The sequence below is a fragment of the Dendropsophus ebraccatus genome, unplaced genomic scaffold (assembly GCF_027789765.1).
Source record: "Dendropsophus ebraccatus isolate aDenEbr1 unplaced genomic scaffold, aDenEbr1.pat pat_scaffold_683_ctg1, whole genome shotgun sequence".
Taxonomy (NCBI): domain Eukaryota; kingdom Metazoa; phylum Chordata; class Amphibia; order Anura; family Hylidae; genus Dendropsophus; species Dendropsophus ebraccatus.
In genome coordinates this window covers 22,817-41,750 of record NW_027210282.1, presented here as the reverse complement: position 1 = coordinate 41,750, position 18,934 = coordinate 22,817, and the positions used below count along the sequence as shown (strand labels likewise).

At 45.3% G+C, this 18,934-nt stretch overlaps 1 protein-coding gene and 1 non-coding gene across 6 annotated transcripts in view; both read right to left on the bottom strand.

Moving 5' to 3' along the window:
* LOC138778792 (insulin-degrading enzyme) overlaps positions 1-18,663 on the bottom strand; it is a 56,946-nt gene extending 38,283 nt beyond the window's left edge. The window contains exons 1-4 of one of the 5 annotated variants that reach the window (XM_069956527.1): positions 18,557-18,663; positions 7,046-7,230; positions 6,453-6,660; positions 3,799-3,968 (exon numbers count right to left, since the gene is read on the bottom strand). In XM_069956527.1, coding sequence (XP_069812628.1) covers positions 3,799-3,968; positions 6,453-6,660; positions 7,046-7,205 — 538 coding nt within the window. In that variant the 5' untranslated portion in view covers positions 7,206-7,230; positions 18,557-18,663. Of the gene's footprint in view, positions 1-3,798; positions 3,969-6,452; positions 6,661-7,045; positions 7,231-17,978; positions 18,182-18,369; positions 18,476-18,556 lie in introns of those variants that run through there. The other 4 variants (XM_069956528.1, XM_069956525.1, XM_069956524.1 and 1 more) reach the window with 4 other exon arrangements.
* On the bottom strand, positions 2,946-3,144 carry LOC138778794 (small nucleolar RNA SNORA74). Its single transcript, XR_011360893.1, has one exon. It is a non-coding gene; the product is annotated as a small nucleolar RNA SNORA74 (small nucleolar RNA).
* Positions 18,664-18,934: the final 271 nt, after the last annotated feature.

Here is an 18,934-nt window from a genome sequence, read left to right as displayed (position 1 = left end):
GAGGAAGCATGCAGAGCACAGGAGGAGACCGGGAACATGGATAGGTAATGTAAGAACTGTTTGTTGAGTCGTCAGCCGTGCATCGCTATTACATATAGCTATTACACATAGTGATGTTACACCCAATGATTTTAAATCAGGGCCTAAAGAAACAATGAGCCGATCAATCATTTTATCGGCTGATCATTGTATTTATTACACGGAGCGAGAATCAGCCGAATCGGCCTATTATCTCTCCGTGTAATAGGGCTCTAAGTGATAAAGGAGTAATGGCAGAAAAAAAGTGGTCTTGTCTCAACCCACATAACAATACTTGACTAACAACCATTACTGAGCTCAGGAAAGGACAACCATGAACAAAAGGCCAAGGGAATAAAAAAACACTAATGCAGCCAGGTCATGGTGAGTAATAGATGGAAATAGTAATAGCTACATAGGACCTGTAAATAAATAATGTACATGATGGGGCTGAACCATTGGGAAACACCTGATGAGTAACACGCGGTGACTCCCCACCCTACACAATAATAACATCTTCAAGGCTTGATCTGGCAGAGAGTACAAAGGGCAGACTACCAGAAAGAAGTCACTGACAAACACTTCACTGTCATCCAAAAAGAAACCAGAACACCGGCCTGGCCTGTGCAACAAGCTGGTCAGAGCTCTGGCAAACATAGGAAGCAAGACAGCACGTGTACAAGGGTTTCTATTGTTAGGGTTTATGCCGGAGCATCCTACGAAGGTAATGCCAAGAACGGATCAATCATTCATATAAAGTGAAAGAGGGTCTAGTCCCGCCCTCCCCCAAGCACACGAAGGCCCGTGATTCCCAGGTAATTTGCACTCACAGACAACACATCAGTCATGTGATTTGCAGAATGAGTATTAAAAAAATAAAATGAATGAATAAAATATATGTATTGTAAGTTGCAAACTTGCTTTATATCACATCTACTGCTGATTTAGAAAGTTATAAAGACAGGTACACTTTAAAAAAAAAAACGAACAAAAACACACTGATAAAAGTTATAGGGGGGAACAAAAAAGCTTTTTCTTTTAAAAACAATTTGATTTATATCACATTATTATACGACTCCTTACACCTGAACAAAAGCTGTAAAGCTGTCTTGACCACTAGGTGTGTCACTTCCCTCCAATCTGTTCACCACTGCCTGTCAGGTTCAGTTTGTTTCTTATAAGACAGAGACAAGTATGGAGTGTAGCTATAAGAGCAGGGGACGTAGCATGTGACTGCTGGTGGCTGGAGAAGATGGATGCAGTCCTAGGGCGGCCTTGAAAACACTTTGTGTAAACACTTACTCGATAGACTAATGGAGCAAGTGAGTTAAGAGATTTTAATGGTAGCCAGGGAGTGTAATGGCGTTCCCTGCCCCTCTGCTGTTTTGTGAGATTACAGAAAGTACTAGGAGGGAGGTCATGTCAAAAGTTACGAGAAGTGACAGTAAACCTTTAAAGTGAAACTCTCACCCCCTTTCTGTATGAGGACGTCTCTACACAGCTGTAAAACCTAAATTCTGCAGTTTTCATACCGTACTTTATAATAAATTTCTTGGTGCTTTGTCCAGTAAAAAATGCTTTTTATCCTTGGTGGATTGTGCCACCTGGGCGGTGTTTCACGGCCACCTAACCACTGGATAATCTGCAGCTGTACAGGAGACGCACGTCCTAAGCGCCAATGTGCTCCCTAATCGCATGCATTAAAGGGACAGGACGTGTCAGTCCATTGTTTAATGCCTTCAAAATTAATAAGGTGGGAGAAACTACAGTATCCCTGGCCGAAACTTAATCTGCTATTGATTGGTTTAATTTGGCCAAATTGTTTCCACTTTCAGGCTATGTTCACACACTGCCTTCTATTGGCTGTTTGACCTCAGTCTTTTAAGGCGCACGTCATTTTGAGGCGAAATATCAGCCAATAACAAGAGTTATTAAGTAAAAACGGATGTTTTTTGGCCTCAATTTGACAGCAGTCTAGGTGTTAACATATCCTCAAGGTGCTCCAGCTGCCCCCCTGCAGTAAGAGCCTCAAAGGCCCAGCCAGCATCTCCTAGAAGAAAGGGGACTGAACCCCAATCGACCTACTGGCAAGTACGCAATTTTACTTCTAGTTCCGGGGGAGTTCCTCATCTTCTTGACGGACCCTCCTCCTCTCATGCCTGTCCTTAGGGACAGGAAAAACACTGGTGATGGAGGAAAGGGGAGGGTCATGTAAATTCTTGTGTTGTGTTTCCCTAGGGTACGTCATGACGCCTGTGGTGCCATTGTGAGGGTGAGGAGAGAAATGACCACAGTCCTAGTACACAGTATACATAGCGGACAGCATTGTAGTCTCGCAGCGCTGGGTTCAAATTTCACCAAGGTCAACATCTACAAAGAGATTGTTCCCCCCCATGTCAGGGTCGTACCCCAGTTTCCTCTCAAATCAAACAGATTGTTTCACTACACTAATCATTGGCTGATCCATTAGACTTTGGTTTGGCTGAGGATACTGTAGGGTTTTTCTTCACCTACCTTATATATAGTGTTGCTACATTACACCATTATATTAACCCACACTTTTTTTTTTTAAGAAAGCAGCTGTTTCTTTGTAATCTATGATAAGCTATTTAACAAAAAGGAAAGAATAAAGCTGGTTTCAAGCACTGAACTCTATCATGGTGGGGCTGGGACTCACCACCACAGATACAAAAAAGGTGTCCATATTATGTTATTGTACTAAACTAGAATAAATGAGTTCCATGTGCAAAGTTTTCTGTGCACTTTCGATCTGTATAACAATGTGAGCAGAAAGACTCTTTAATGATAACATATTAGGGACTTGCTCTCTTTAAACTAAAAGGTTCCCAAGTGCAGCTCTGTCTCTCAAAGAGCAAACCCTCCAGTATAAATGGGACTTAGTGTTAGAACAGTGTACAAAGGAGGCCAGTGTGTAATTCCAGACTAGCACCGAATAGAAGTACTTATGAGGCGCACTCTCGAGGAATCACAGCACTACTAAGTGCAAGTGTGACGTCACCAGAACGGCAACAATCCACACCAGCATCAGGCAGTAGTGACTTTATCTACCAGCGGTGTAACACGGTCACAGGCACGGAAAGCACTGGACAGCTGACTACCACTGGAGAGAAAACATACAGGAGGAACCCTTTAAGGATTTTCAGCCATGCATTGCGCTTGTTTGCAGTGTTTTTACATGGCAGGACTAAACGGGTGTATGAGCGGCACAAACTATTGCAGTATCATTCATGTGGCCATCAACACTTACTGTTATTGGCCTCACATCTCTGCTTACACACAGAGGTGCAACCGATAACAATGGACTTTACTGCTGCACAAAAGATTCAATCGTCCACTCGTTGGTTGATTTCTGGCCTTTTTACACGGGCCAATTATGGGCCGATTGAGCATTTCTAGGAACACTCAACGCCGATAATCAGTCCATGAACTAGGACCCAAACATTACAGAGGAGCTGCAGAGGAAAGTCATGTGACCAATAGTGACATAATTTGTATTTATAAGCACTATCTGGGGGGCGGGGGTTGCAATCAGGATCTGTCTTTGATGAGACAACCCCTTTAAGGAATCGTCAGACAGTCACTAGATTTATTCCACATAAACAAAAAATAAATAAATAAAAGGAGGGGTGGCGAGGGGGGGGGGGAGCACAGCCAAATCTTATATCAAATACTTAAATGGTCTTCCTTTCCTTCTAGGCACACACAAATTGTTGGGACTCATTATAGTAAAGATCACCCAGGCCATATATATATGCACACCTGTTCCAAATTTATGGAAGGGGTGTCCAGGGTCTCCTGTCGCCTTCTCCAGCTGGAAGAGTCGCCATGCGTCATTCATCAAGTTCTTCTCGTGCTCAGAATCCACTGCATTCACTTCCCGATCCTTACAGCTCTCATCGAAAAGAGGGCCCAGGAAAAACTGGGAAAACCTTAAAGAAAAAAAAATATATATATATTTTGATTAAACTTTTGTTACTAACAAAGGAGACCTTTGCTGGACGGTCCATGTGCTTAACAGGCTCTACACTATGATACTCCTGAGTGACATCACTGTTCTGGCCTCACCGAGTGGTTAGTGCTAATGCATATAAACACTGGTCTACGTATACAGGGCTATCTGCTGTCTCTGTTATCACACCTACTTCACTGTCATCAGCGCCATAAACGTAGAATATGCACCAGAAACCTCGGTCTAAAGGTGTCTTTACACAGAAAGATTCATGTGACAGATTATTAAAGCCAAAGCCAGAAATGGATTAGAAAAGAGGAGAAATCTCATTCTTTCCTTTTTGACCTGTTTCCTGTTTAAAGTCTGTTCCTGGCTTTGGCTTCAAAAATCTGGCAGATAAATCCTTGTGTAAACGCACCCTCATATGCTGTGCACGTTTATTGTGTGTTTCGGTCTGACTTTCCACTGTGTCTGACAATAGGGCGTGGTTGTCAAAAAGGCGTGACCTAACAACCACCACCACATACCTTTATAGTGACACATTTGGCTCACCTTTAATGTGCCACATTATACAATACTAATCAATCTGAGCCATTATTAGTTTTCCAAAATGTTCAGTTGATGGCATACACCCTTAGGCTTTGTTCACACTACGTATATTTGAGGCTGTATGTTCGAGGCTGTATAGCAACCAAAACCAGGAGTGGATTGAAAACACAGAAAGGCTCTGTTCACATAATGTTGTAATTGAGTGGATGGCCGCCATTTAAAGGGGTTGTCCGGCGATAAAAAATTATTCACAGAATAACACACATTACAAAGTTATACAACTTTGTAATGTATGTTATGTCTGTGAATGGCCCCCTTCCCCGTGTTTCCCCCCACCCACGCTAGACCCGGAAGTGTGGTGCATTATACTCACCGCATCTCGTGTCGTCCACGGTCTCCGATCGTCAGCAGTGACGTCTTCTTCGAGAGGCCAGCGGATCTTCCCGAGTGCCGGCCGCCCTCTGCAGCGTCATCCGAAGCTCAGCCGCGATTGGCTGAGCATAACTGAGCTCAGCCAATCGCGGCTGAGCGGCTGATGACGCGGCCATGTCATCAGCTGCTCAGCCGCGATTGGCTGAGCACAGTTATGCTCAGCCAATCGCGGCTGAGCTTCGGATGACGCTGCAGAGGGCGGCCGGCACTCGGGAAGATCCGCTGGCCTCCCGAAGAAGAAGTCACTGCTGAGGATCGGAGACCGTGGTCGGCACGTGACAGGTAATGTATAGCGCACCACACTTCCGGGTACATGGGTGGGGGTGGTGGGACACGGGGAAGGGGGCCATTCACAGACATAACATACATTACAAAGTTGTATAACTTTGTAATGTGTGTTATTCTGTGAATAATTTTTTATCGCCGGACAACCCCTTTAATGGCAAATATGTGCTGTTATTTTAGAACAACGGCTGTTATATTGAAATAATGGAAGTTATTTACCGTTATATGGCGGCCATCCACTCAATTTCAACATTGTGTGAACAGAGCCTTTCTGTGTTTTCAATACACTCCTGGTTTTGGTTGCTATGAGGACCTGACATGAGGACCAAATACAGCCTCAAATATACATAGTGTGAACCCAGCCTTAGCTTGGGACATCAACGCATGATTGATGGGGCCCTCCTTACAGAGGCACAGAGAAATAAACACAAATGTGCACTTCTTATCTTAACCTCTGTAAGGTGAAGAGCATTAACAGCCCTACACCTATCCACAGGTTGCATGTGGAATTGTGCAGCAAAGTAAATGACACTGAGCTACAATCTATAGACAAGATTGGTGAAGTTTCTGGAAGAAAGCTGTTTATTTTTTTATTCTCTGTCATCACTTTCATGGTGCTTGAACCAAAAGTCACAGGGATAACTCTCTCCCTGTTTGGGTATAGGGAGAGATCAATCAAGGGTGGGAGGGGTGCGGAGAAGCCACCAGGGACCGTCACTATTATCTGTGGGTCAGTCAGTATAAAAGCGATGATAGGTTCAATTAAGTGTGCCTTTACACTTAGCGACTCAAGTCTGTCAAGTCCTGGCAGTTCACTTTCACTACATACACGTAATTCTGCCAGGCCCCTTAACCCCTTCAACTCCCGCTGTATACAATACCTCTCCTCGCTGCATGGGTCCCGGCATACTGGTCTCAGGGCAACACACTGATTGGCCGGGCGGAGGAGCAGTACGCCGGGACCACGTGCAGCAAGGAGAGGTAATGTATACAGAGCTGGAGCGGAGCAGGAGCCGTTCAGACCGCTGCATGTATGTAGTGAAAGTGATCTGCCAGGACCTACCCAACTCGCAGCGTAATTTACGCTGTGAGTCGCTAGGTGTGAAGGCACCCTTAAAGTGTATTTTGTTCCTAGTCTTTTAATTCCTAGTCCCAGAAGGTTGTTAATCTCACAGATCAGACACCATGTTACTTTTACCTGTCCAATGCTCCCTCAAGGTGTTCATGGGATACATCAAAGTAGTAGTTAGTATGTTCTCCACTGGTAAAGGCATTGGAGCTCCCTGCGTGTTCACTTAGGAACTGGCTGTACTCATTCTCTTTGGGGTATTTCTTTGTGCCCAAGAAAAGCATGTGCTCACAGAAGTGGGCCAGCCCGGAGATGTTGTCTGGATCAGAAAGGGATCCTGCCATGTAGAGAAATTGCAGATAGTTTAGCACAGTATGCTCGGATTAAGGCCACATGAGCAATAATTCAGGATTACAATAGAAGAAATGAATAATGTACTGAGAAGTTTTGCTGTATGTGTAAACTAATCTGTCTGTGACTACAATGGGGTATTTGCTTACATACAGGATGTCCATAGAAAAGGAATGCAAACTAGGAGATCTATGTATACATCCCCTATCCCACACGCTCTCCATGTAAATATACTAATGTCTATGCTCCTAGTCCTTGGGGTTTACATTATAAAATCATTTAGCACAACCCTTGAGTGTGTCCTGTGCTTCATTAATAGAAATACCCATATGCGGGATAGGAAGCATTTGCAATGTTCAGAAACATCATACCTATGTATACATCCAGAGCTGCGGAGGATTTGTCGGTTGTGGGGTCACTTATAAGCATTGCTTTTATCCCATTCACCAGCTCCACACCCCGATACTCCCTCTTGTCTTCCGGGGACTTGATGATGTCATTGACAACTCGTTTTACTGCAAGGGAGTTCATTTTGCTATAGGATTTAGGCTGAAATCTGTAATGGGAAAAAAAGTGAATATAATATAAATCTGGGAAGGTGACAAGAAGTCATATTCTCCATACCAGTTTGTTTTTTTAAAGTGATTTTCTTATAAAGACAACTTCTGCCTACAGACTTCGTAAAGGGAGGCGGTCAGCAATACGTCATAATTTAAGGACTTTTTCTGCCAAAAATCTGAATGATTTTGCTTGCCTTGTATTATAATCAACTGCTAACCTAACATGTATGAACTCAACTATTAGTGTCCATAAGTAAGGCTGTGTTCACATGCGGCTGTTTCATTGTGGTACTGCATCATTTAATTGCAGCATTTCTGGGAAGATGCTGCAGTATCGGGGCAGTACTGCAATGAATCGCCAACGTGTATGAACATAGGCTACATTCACACGTTCCTGTACTTCTCAGGACTATATATTATGTATGCAAAAAAAAAAGCATAAGTAATCTGTATTCTTTATGGATCCATAGAAGTAGAAAGTCACTTGCCAGGATGAGCAACCACCATGACATCAGATTTACGGACCCGTATTTTGCATACCATACTTTTGATGACGGACACCAATAACTTCTATGGGACAATCTGTGCTGTGATTACAGTCTGCACAGTAATATTTTTGTGGCACGGATTACAGGCTACTCACGGATCCATAAAATGACAGACGTGTAAATAAGAAGGAACAGGTCCCTCCTTTTGCCCATAATGCAGCTGATCAACGATTATTTTTGCCAATAATCAGTCCGTGTAAAAGGCCCCTAGTCCAATTCCAGAGAATGAGCCACAATAGCAGACATAGCCCACGGGCAAGGAGCAGCTGCTCTGTGAGAACATTTTCAAGTGACTTAAAGAGTCACTGTCGTATTTTTTTTTTTTGCAGAAATCAATAGTCCAGGCGATTTTAAGAAACTTTGTAATTGGGTTTATTAGCCAAATCTGCCATTATCTGCATGTAAAAAGCCTTTTCCCAGGTCCCCCCCTCCTTCCTCTTTTTCATCCACTCTGAAAAATCTGAAAATTGTGACTTGTTGCAGGAGACCTACCCTGTCTGTTCTAGGGAGAGGGGAGGGGGGAGGAGGAAGGAGGGAGTTAGCCGGCAGCAGAAAGCAGATAACAGAGGATTACAGGCACAGAGCTGGGTGACAGCTGTAATCCGAGCTCAGACAGGTCACTGGTGATGGTCAGAACAGATAACGGGTGAGGGATTTGTAGATTAACTCTTTGTTGTCCTGTTTTGGTCTTTTCTTTAGCTCTCTCCATAGGAGAACAATGAAGACAGGGGGGAGAGCTTCAAACTGCTTTTTCATGATAAAAATGCATTTTTCGGATAATAAACCCAATTACAAAGTTTCTTAAAATCGCCTGGACTATTGATTTCTGCAAAAAAAAAATTCACGACAGTGACACTTTAAGGCCCTATTCCACGGGTCGTTTAGAGGAGCAATATCGTTCGTATTCGGCCGATATCGACCGCTACGAACGATATTTGTCCCGTGGAATAGAGTGCAACGATCAGCCGACATCGTTCATGTCGGCTGATCGTTGCAGTCGCTTGTTTTTCAACATGTTGAAAAACAAGCGACTGATATAGCAGCGATCTGCTGCCATCGCTCCGTTGAATAGGAGCATCAGCAGCAGGCGCTGCTGTATCCTATGGGCTGCCCGGACGATCAGCGATCCCCCGGGCAGTCCCCCAGCAGCTCCCCGCTGCCCCTCCCGCACTCACCCGCTCGCTGACGCCGAGTTGAATAGCGGCGGCAGCGAGCAGGGAACGAGGAGCAAACGAGCGCTAATAGCGCTCGTTTGCGCCTACAAACGACTCGTGGAATAGGGGCATTATACCTCCAAATAACCTATGCTGCCTCGGCTGCTTGACTAGATTCTACTTAACTTAAAGGGTTTATTCACACGTACAGCATTTTCAGCTGCATATTTCTGGGCTTAAAACGCATAATAAAAGAAACAGGTAACAAAAACCTGTAGCCAATAACACTGAAGATGTGAAAACAAAAACTCATACATAACCATGTGACTAGTGACATGTGCCCCTTTAAGAAACGTGATCAGCAGTTCATAGCAGGGGGGGGGGGGGAATAAGCAAGAGAAGTCTTTTAAGGACGTTTCTGTCATTCCCCGAGCCGAGGGAAATCCTTCACAGAATGCTGAGCGTGGGCCAGAAACATCATCCCTGGCTGCAACCTCACAGACCGCGCCAAAGTATCACATGGTGATATCATAAGGCCAGAGTAAACACGCTGCGCCTCCTCACTGACAGCCGGGAGCCTTGTCTGCAGGATTAGCATGCTGAAAAAAATATTTGTTCCACAGGGTTATTGTGGTTCAGGCCTGACAGCAAACACACAGACGAAGCTGTAATGCTGGAAGAAAGCAGCAGCCACCCATTGGGGAATTGCATAAATAGTAGTTACTTATATGTTCCGTATATTCCAATGATGGAAATAAGTTTATACCCCAGCGACAGCCTGCCGATCCATCAGCCGTCTACAAACTATAGGAAAAGTGCACTGACTACCGATAGTGAAGGGGACCAGCCGACCATCTAAGATGTATGGGGGCTCCCACTACTCCTATCAGTGTACAGAAGGATCGGGCATGTTGGATTTCCGCTGCTTGATCCTTTTTTTTTTTTTTCTAGCCGCTCCCGATGTAGAACACTCGATCTAGGCATACATGTATATGAGGGCAAAGAGAGTCGCGTGCTAGCCAACAAGCCTCGGGTCTTAGCCGACTTTTTGCAGGCAGCAGGAGAAGGGAAGAGTAACAATGAATTAACGCTTACCCTTGCTGTGCCCACGATGAGTGTCAAGACCGCTGCCAGAAGGCATTAACACCCCCCCCACCAAGTTGTGATGACGTCATGACTGGGGGAGATAATGCCTGTCCTGGCTGATGGACTGGCCGTTCAGCCAATCTATGACTGGAGCAGCACCCCCTTTAAAGGAGAAGTCCTTTAAAGGTCCTATGGCCAATCCCACTGCTCACAGGAAGGGGTAAGTCAGTACTTGTAACAAGGTTTGCCCCCCTGCCCGTTGCCGGCTCTTTTAATTTGCCGGACTCTGGGGTGTGTTCTAACGCATTACCCATTTCTATACCAGACTATACCATCATTGGCAAAACAACACAAAAAACAAAGTGAGTAGAGATCTGCTGTGAGAAACATAGTGTGAGAAATAAGCGGATACAGATTGATCACATATTCACAACAATCAGGACCCGAGACATCTGATCTGCTGGTGATGGTATTGAGGTCTACAAGGCCAGACAGACCATACAACTACGCCCAGGAAACCCTCTCCCAATGCAGATTATATATATCGGATCTCAAAACAATGCAAAGAAAAAATAAATAAATAAATATATATATTATATATATATCCAGATAGGCAACATAATAATAGCACTGTCTCACAGAGACAAGTCTTGGCCTGACCACAGGTCTTATGACCCAATGATCTGGCCACAAGTCACAAATGGATGCAAAAATACATCTGTTTTCTGGCATGGAAAAAAACCCTCTTGACAACAGCTTTACAGAAGAACCACCAATCCACGCTAGCAGTAACCTATAATTTGCATTTGCAGACAAACACATCCATAAAAGCATGTCTATGGAAAAAACAACACCCTGTAACGTAGGTAAGGGCAGGAGCAATAGCACAGATACCTGCCATCCATCCACGGCTGTCACTCCGACCCCATTCTGCATGGTTACACAAACATAACATATACTTCCAGGAAACAGACCGGTCACTAGTGCTGTACATTTAATCTATGTAGGTCCACAGTTCCAAAACAGAATCTGAAATCGGCCTTAAGGCCTTACTACACGGGACAATTATCATTTGAAAAATCATTTGTTTGCAAATGAACCATAATCCTTTTGTATAACAGCAGACAACGATTAAACGATTTGGACCTATTTTTATCATTGATCGTTTGCCCATCATTCGGTTTAATAAGATGTCATTCGCAACAGCAAAGACAGGACGACTGCAAGAACGATCATCTTTCCGTGTAATTGGGTAAACGATTTCAGGTCGTTCACCACAGTGGTAGTTTGAGAACGTTTATTGTTAACCATCGAAAAATCAATTCATGGAATAGGACCCATAGAGTTTGTCTTAAAGTGGTACTGTCGCCCTTCCCCCATTGAATCAATGGACAGTGTAGGCATGGGTTTCGCGGAGTTAAAAAAAAACAAAAAAAACTATTTTCAAGCAAATTCTAAAATTTGGACTGTCCTGTGACTTGACCATCAAAACCTGTTGTAAACCTGGAAATGTCCTTTAATTTGACATCTGTAACACATTGGTACAGCTATTTTAGGACATGTCAATATGTAAAACTGCTGTGTAACAGCCCCCCCCCCCAAACAAGTGTCTATATACCCCAAGAAGTGGGGAACACAGCCTGTTAGTATGCAAGGAAGCCTGACTGCAGAATTTCTTAGCTGTTCGTATTGTTAGATCTATAATGTAATGCATCTATAGGGGAGCAGCCCGGAGAACCACGCTAGACACACTGCTGTTTATTCACCTTCCATCGAGGTTGATGAGCGTTACGCAAGTTCATGTAGTTTGGCTGTTTTTTTCTGATCCTCTTCAGCAGCCTTAAGCAGATCAGAAGGGGTTGGAGAGCTTTCCGCTCCGAAGGGGAATAAACCTTTAGGCCAAGTTCACACACTGTATTTAGTGGTAAAACAGCCATTGTTTACGAACAGTGCTCAGGAACATTACAGTCAATGGGACAATGGCTGTAGCGTACATACACTGTATACATTACAGTCGTGGTTCACCACGGCCGCACAAAATCATTGACAGGTCTATTCTGTTCACCGAACTGCTGCCGTGGAAAACAGACTATGCTGACAGTGAGAAGTATAGCTGTTCATCCAGCTGATACCGCAGTACCGGCCGGATGAACACGTAAGACAGCGGACATTGTTTGACAGAATGTGAACATGGCCTTAGAGGGGGTTTTCTATCTCAGCAAGTTAACCCTTACTCACAGGATAGGGGGGTAACAAGCAGATTGGAGGGAGTCCGACCGCTGAGACCAATCCAGGGAACAGGAACATATGATAAATGAACTTGGAAAAGTTCGGCAGCCCCAAAGAGCCTGAATGGAGCAGTGACAGAGCGGGCTCGGAGCACTCTATTAGATCCATGTTTCTGTGGTTAGTCAGCAGTCCATGCCCTCTGGAGAACAGGGCTCCAGCGGCTGGAGTCTTCTGCTGTTTTCGTAACTCCCAGGTGAATGGAGAGCTGTATGCACTTATACAGTAACCCCCCTATTCACTCTTCACACGGACACAGTAGCCATCAGCTGCCATACCAGGTGGGACGGGGGTGGAGGAATCCTCCCGTTCTAGAGACCAGTACATTACCCTGTGCCCAGGAGCAGTAATATTACCGGGGCGGCAGGACTGCTAATGGTAACCAGACTGATAAGACGACGCGGTGCCTGCAGGCACGAATACATCTACACCTGTAACTTCATGAATAAAAGATTAAACTGCTAAGCTGAGTCGCCACCAAGTAGATGAAGCCTCACAGGCTGCTGGAACCTGTCACCTGAGCTCACAAAGGTCACTGGTGCAGCTCACAGCGTGCGAGTCCCCTCCTGGATCAGCACGTCCTGACCCCACGTTACACAACTCACTGATATACAGCCAAGAACAAGGGCTCAGGGCGGCGTGGCCATCACTTGCCCTCCTGGGGGGGAAATTAACACAAGGCAGATTTTCAGGTGATTGGGACACAGTGACTACAGGCTGCATACACTCCAGACAAAGTCTTCCTCTGTTGTTGTGAGCAGCGAGGGTCCCAGTGGTCAGAACACCCCCCAGACACACAGTGATCAGCTTGTTACACCCTATACTGAGGATACATGAGAATACACAACCTTACATGCATCCCACATGCCTATAGATTGTGGGCAGCGACAGTGCCAAGAAGTGTGCTGTGTAAGAGATACCACAAGTGTCACACCTACAAAGCACTGGTTACACTCAGCGTCAGTAACCATCTCAGCTGGGACAAAGCCTGTCAGTATGGATGAGTAGATGGAGCGCGGGCTCTGGAGGGTTTTGGGGAAGTTGCCTAAAGGACCATGATCAACAATAGACATTTCTGTAACGCGTCTGACACAATGTATACTGAGGTCAATAGACAATACAATGTCACCTCTTCACAACCACTTTGCACACTTCCTGTGTAATTTAAAGCAAATGTACTATCATGTGCATCGCTTTAAGATTTTCACATGAAGAGACTGGCGCGGGGGTGTGGTCCTTTTTTGGAACGACGCTGGTCTATTCCCAGGCACCGACCCAGCCTGAAGCACTGGAGGCAGGCCGGCCGACCCCCAGTGTAACGAAACCCTTCCCCTTCTGTGATGCAGCTCCATTGATTCTAATGACTGGTTAAAAAAAAAAAAAAAAAAAGGTACGGGCACGTGGCACGGGCATCCCCACAACGGTCTATCCCTTTAAAAATCTTAAAGCTATGTCCCTGATGGTACATTCCCTTTCAACATTTCTTGCCTCCAAGGAGACAGAAACAAAAGAGATGGAGACCCCAATAATCTATAGATATAGCCGGGAGAAGCACGCAGCAGTGCACTTCACTCCCTGACTCAGTGCTCCATCCCACCGACTGTAGGAAACAGGCTCCATAGACTTACACCAGTGGCAGGCCAAGGAGAGAAGTGCCCTGGTCCCTGCTTCATTTTGCTATATGTGACAATCAGGGGGGGGGGTCTCACCACCCGTATTGTGGAGACGTCTTTAGGGATTAGTAGCGCTCAGACTGCATGCGCCTTCTCCATAGGATTCTACCGCACTGCTGTTGGACTCTTTAGTTCATGTTTCTGAGACATATCAGAAGTTTGTTAGATGACGGGGACACTATAAAGCAGCACTCCGGGGACAGTCCTCAGGATACACTATACAGCCATGCTGCTAATTCACTTACTTACTCTAGCTTGGAGGCCAGGCAGTCTGGCTGACGTATCACATGACCAGTGTGGAGCAGAAGTCACTGTCCCTGAACGCTCTCCTTAAAGGAGAAGTGCGGCAAAATGTTTTATTAAAGTATTGTATTGCCCCCCAAAAGTTATACTAATCACCATTATAGACTTATTATAGGAAATGCTTATATAGGCTTTCTTCCCTGCACTTACTACTGCATCAAGGCTTCACTTCCTGGATAACATGGTGACGTCACTTCCTGGATAACATGGTGATGTCACTTCCTGGATAACATGGTGACGTCACTTCCTGGATAACATGGTGACGTCACTTCCTGGATAACATGATGATATCACGACCGGACTCCCAGAGCTGTGCGGGCTGTGGCTGCTGGAGGGGATGATGGCAGGGGGACACTGAGGGACACAGGGCACTGGAGGGACACTGGGCATCCCTCTGCCATCATCCTCTCCAGCAGCCACAGCCCGCACAGCTCTGGGAGTCAGGGCGTGACATCACCATGTTATCCAGGAAGTGACATCACCATGTTATCCAGGAAGTGACATCACCATGTTATCCAGGAAGTGACATCACCATGTTATCCAGGAAGTGACATCACCATGTTATCCAGGAAGTGAAGCCTTGATGCAGTAGTAAGTGCAGGGAAAAAGCACTTTATAAGCATTTCCCATAATAAGTATATATTGGGGATTTGTATAACTTTTGGGGGGCAATACAATACTTTAATAAAAAAATTTTCACTGGACTTTTCCTTTAACAGACAGACAATCGTGAAGCTGTCAGCTCTCTCTCCCATCCTTCCCAAACACAGGAATGATCGGCACAGCCAAGCGAGCCTCTGTTCTCTATGGGGAGGGATGAACCAGAGAGCTCTGTCTGTGGCTCAACTCTCACAGAACAAAGAGGTTGGGTGGAGAGTTTCGAGCAGGCCCAACCTCCATCACCACAACATTGTTCAGGAGAGCCTCAAACCTCTTATACTGATGGCCCAACCTGCAGCCAGTATAAAATGTGCGGGGACATGAACTCCAAATAACTTCAATGGTAAAAAACACACAGATGTGGAGATGGCTGGTAACTCTCTGATCCCTCTGACATAACACCTCACATATACACAAAGGTGGGGGCTTAGTTATCGGTCATATTGTAAACAGCAGGGACCCCCTTTAAAAAATAAAAGTCAGAGGGAAAGCTTGGTGCCCTATGGAGCAGGAGCCTGACTCAATCCGATCAACATCCTATATTACACTCCTATAAGGAGGTGGGGTCCTCTGCACTATATTACACATATAATGATATAGATGAGGGGGTAGGGATTCTATAGACTATAAGACCCCTATTTTAATATATATATATATATATATATAAGGAGATGGTGGGTTCTATACAGATACATACAACAGTACACATACTATAACACACATACCACATGCAGGGCCCAGATATAAGATGAGAAGGGGGCTCCTATAGACTATAATACACATGATATATGGAAAGATGCAGACCTCCACTCCAGAAAGACAGATGCAACAGGTGCAGCCAACTCCAATAGGATTGCTAGAGTTTATATAAACTTTAATTTAAAAAGTAAATAAAAATAAGTATATATCACAACGTGTTTAAATAAAAATATGTATATATCACAACGTGTTTCAAGGCCGCACACTCTCTTCATCAGGTGCATCAAGAGGCTTTCCGGCCTTGAAAAGCTTTGTGATATATCCTTATTTTTATATACTTTTTAAATTAAACTTTATATAAACTCTAGCAATCCTATTGGAGTTGGCTGTGCCTGTTGCACCTGTCTTTCTGGAGTGGAGGTCTGCATCTTTCTAATTGCCCCGGCGAGGGTATACAGGATAGGCTGCGCATCAGTTCCCCTCTATACGCTTGGAGAGCTGTGCCTCTGTCTTGCACAACTACATCAGGTGAGGGAATCTACTGTTATACTCCCCTACTTGATCCTCCTTTGTTTCTATGATCCTGCAGCATGGAGCGCTGTCTTCTCTGTGTTTTCTACATGATATATGGGGGTCCTATAGACTATAATACATAAATGATATACGAGGAGGGGTCCTACAGACTATATCCCTCACCTCATATATATTTGGGGGTCTCCTATAGACTATATCCCACACCTCATATATATTTGGGGGTCTCCTATAGACTGTATCCCACACCTCATATATATATGGGGGTCTCCTATAGACTGTATCCCACACCTCATATCTGGGGGTCTCCTATAGACTGTATCCCACACCTCATATATATCTGGGGGTCTCCTATAGACTGTATCCCACACCTCATATATATCTGGGGGTCTCCTATAGACTGTATCCCACACCTCATATATATCTGGGGGGTCTCCTATAGACTGTATCCCACACCTCATATATATCTGGGGGTCTCCTATACTGTATCCCACACCTCATATATATCTGGGGGTCTCCTATACTGTATCCCACACCTCATATATATCTGGGGGTCTCCTATAGACTGTATCCCACACCTCATATATATGGGGGTCTCCTATACTGTATCCCACACCTCATATATATCTGGGGTCTCCTATAGACTATAACCCACACCTCATATATATATGGGGGTCTCCTATAGACTGTATCCCACACCATATATATATATATATATATATATATATATATATATATATATATATATATATGGGTCTCCTATACTGTATCCCACACCATATATATATATATATATATATATATATATATATATATATATATCTGGGGGTCTCCTATAGACTATATCCACACCTCATATATATATCTGGGGGTCTCCTATAGACTATATCCCACACCTCATATATATATCTGGGGGTCTCCTATACTGTATCCCACACCTCATATATATCTGGGGGTCTCCTATAGACTGTACCCCACACCTCATATATCTGGGGGTCTCCTATACTGTATCCCACACCTCATATATATATATATATATATATATATATATATATATATCTGGGGGTCTCCTATAGACTATATCCCACACATACATATATATATATACATATATATATATACATATATATATATATATATATATATATATATATATATATATATATATATGGGTCTCCTATACTGTATCCCACACCTCATATATATGGGGGTCTCCTATATACTATATCCCACACCTCATATATATATAGGGGTCTCCTATACTGTATCCCACACCTCATATATATGGGGGTCTCCTATACTGTATCCCACACCTCATCTATATCTGGGGTCTCCTATAGACTGTATCCTGCGCCTCATATATATAGGGTCTCCTATAGACTGTATCCCACACCTCATATATATGGGGGTCTCCTATACTGTATCCCACACCTCATATATATATCTGGGGGTCTCCTATAGACTATATCCCACACACATACATTATATATATATATATATATATATATATATATATATATATATATATATATATATATATATATATATATATAGGTCTCCTATACTGTATCCCACACCTCATATATATGGGGGTCTCCTATAGACTGTATCCCACACCTCATATATATGGGGGTCTCCTATAGACTGTATCCCACACCTCATATATATGGGGGTCTCCTATAGACTGTATCCTGCACCTCATATCTGGGGGTCTCTCAGACGCGTTAGGCGCACAGAAGCCGCAGCACCCGTTCACACTGGCACCCTGCGGCTGCTGACTCACGACTTCCCGCACACAACATACCGGGGGCAGTGCGGGCGGCTGGAGGAGTCGCTGGCGGCCGCTCTTCCCTCCCTCTTACCCGGCTGTAGGTGATCGGGACCCCCGGAGGCGGCTGGCGGACAGGAGCAGGAGGAGGCGGCGGCTGGAGCCGTGTAACATGGCCCGGCACCGGGAGCAGAGGGGAGAGGGCGGCCGCCGTGCCCAGGGCCCTCCTCCCGTCACCCCGAGCCCGCCTCCTCACAGCACACAGGCCCGGCCTCCCGCCTGCCCACAGCCCGGCACCTGTCACACCGCCGCCCGATCCCCGGCCTGTCCTGACTGCGGGGCCGCACTACCGGAGGGGCTGGCGGGGGGCGCGCTACGTGAGCCCGGGGACTGAGGCCCAGCTGAGGCCTGTGCTACCATCACTCACCGAGAGATGGCGGAGCCGGCAGGACAGGAGGATGCGGCGGCCTCCACGTGTCTTATAGGAGGGAGGGGGAGCGCGGGGATTAGTCACCGGCACCGGCCTGTCAGCCGCCTCCCCTCACACCCAGCCCGGCCCCGTCACTCCCTGCGGACGGAGGAGCGGCCGTGTGCTCGTTACCGCTTACACATACCTTATTACAGCCTAATATCATGGAGCAAACGTGCAGCCTACCCACAGAATAGGGAAGGCTCCTCAAACTATGGCTCTGCTGCAAAACGACCACTCAGGCATGCTGGGAGTTGTAGTTTTGCAACAGGTTTGGGACACTAGGATAGGCGAACAGACGCTGTCAACCAAGTAAACGGAGCTGCAACGCGCATGCGCAACCACCTTTCATTCTCAATGGGGCATTTAAAGCAGGGCTGTGGGGTCGGTAACCGCAGCTCCAACTCCTGAATTTTATCAGGGCCGACTCCGACTCCTGGCCGGTCCTATACCAGGCTCAGCAGCTTCTCCCTAATGTCCTACATGATCCTGGGGCGACTTCTGAGGGAATATAGGAATACTG